The sequence below is a fragment of the Phaethon lepturus genome, unplaced genomic scaffold (genome assembly GCF_000687285.1).
Source record: "Phaethon lepturus isolate BGI_N335 unplaced genomic scaffold, ASM68728v1 scaffold31666, whole genome shotgun sequence".
Taxonomy (NCBI): domain Eukaryota; kingdom Metazoa; phylum Chordata; class Aves; order Phaethontiformes; family Phaethontidae; genus Phaethon; species Phaethon lepturus.
In genome coordinates this window covers 2,346-3,029 of record NW_010544639.1, presented here as the reverse complement: position 1 = coordinate 3,029, position 684 = coordinate 2,346, and the positions used below count along the sequence as shown (strand labels likewise).

At 67.1% G+C, this 684-nt stretch overlaps 1 protein-coding gene across 1 annotated transcript in view; it reads left to right on the top strand.

The window, feature by feature from the left end:
• Window positions 1-132: 132 nt before the first annotated feature.
• LOC104622083 (5-hydroxytryptamine receptor 3A-like) overlaps window positions 133-684 on the top strand; it is a gene marked incomplete at both ends in the record, with an annotated part of 2,892 nt that continues 2,340 nt past the window's right edge. Inside the window, 2 exons of the mRNA XM_010288744.1 lie at window positions 133-177; window positions 277-386. Coding sequence (XP_010287046.1) covers window positions 133-177; window positions 277-386 — 155 coding nt within the window. The remainder of the gene's footprint in view (window positions 178-276; window positions 387-684) is intronic.

Here is a 684-nt window from a genome sequence, read left to right as displayed (position 1 = left end):
CTCCGCTCCCGCCCGCCACAGCCCGGGGAACGGTACCCGGTGTGCAGCATCCTCTGGGTACAGAGGGGCATCTGTGCCCGGAGGATGTGCCAATACCCCCCGTGCCGACACCGTGTCCTCTTCCTCCCGCAGGACGAGAAGAACCAGGTGCTGACCACCTACATCTGGTACAGGCAGGTGAGCGGACCCCACGGCAGGGCACAAGCGTGGGGTTTGGGTGCCGGCGGGGCTGGACAGGACCTCGCCCTCCAAGCCCCTCTTCCCTTGCCCCCCCAGCACTGGACGGACGAGTTCCTCAGGTGGGACCCGGCACGCTTCGACAACCTGACGCAGATCTCCCTCCCCGTGGAGAGCATCTGGGTACCCGACATCCTCATCAACGAGTTGTGCACGGCAGGGCACAAGCGTGGGGTTTGGGTGCCGGCGGGGCTGGACAGGACCTCGCCCTCCAAGCCCCTCTTCCCTTGCCCCCCCAGCACTGGACGGACGAGTTCCTCAGGTGGGACCCGGCACGCTTCGACAACCTGACGCAGATCTCCCTCCCCGTGGAGAGCATCTGGGTACCCGACATCCTCATCAACGAGTTGTGAGCGAGACGAAACCCTCGGACCCCCCTCGCCCCCCGCGGGCGCGCGCTGCCCCGCGCTTTGTATTCCCGGCACAGAGCTGGCAGCCTCCCCGCAT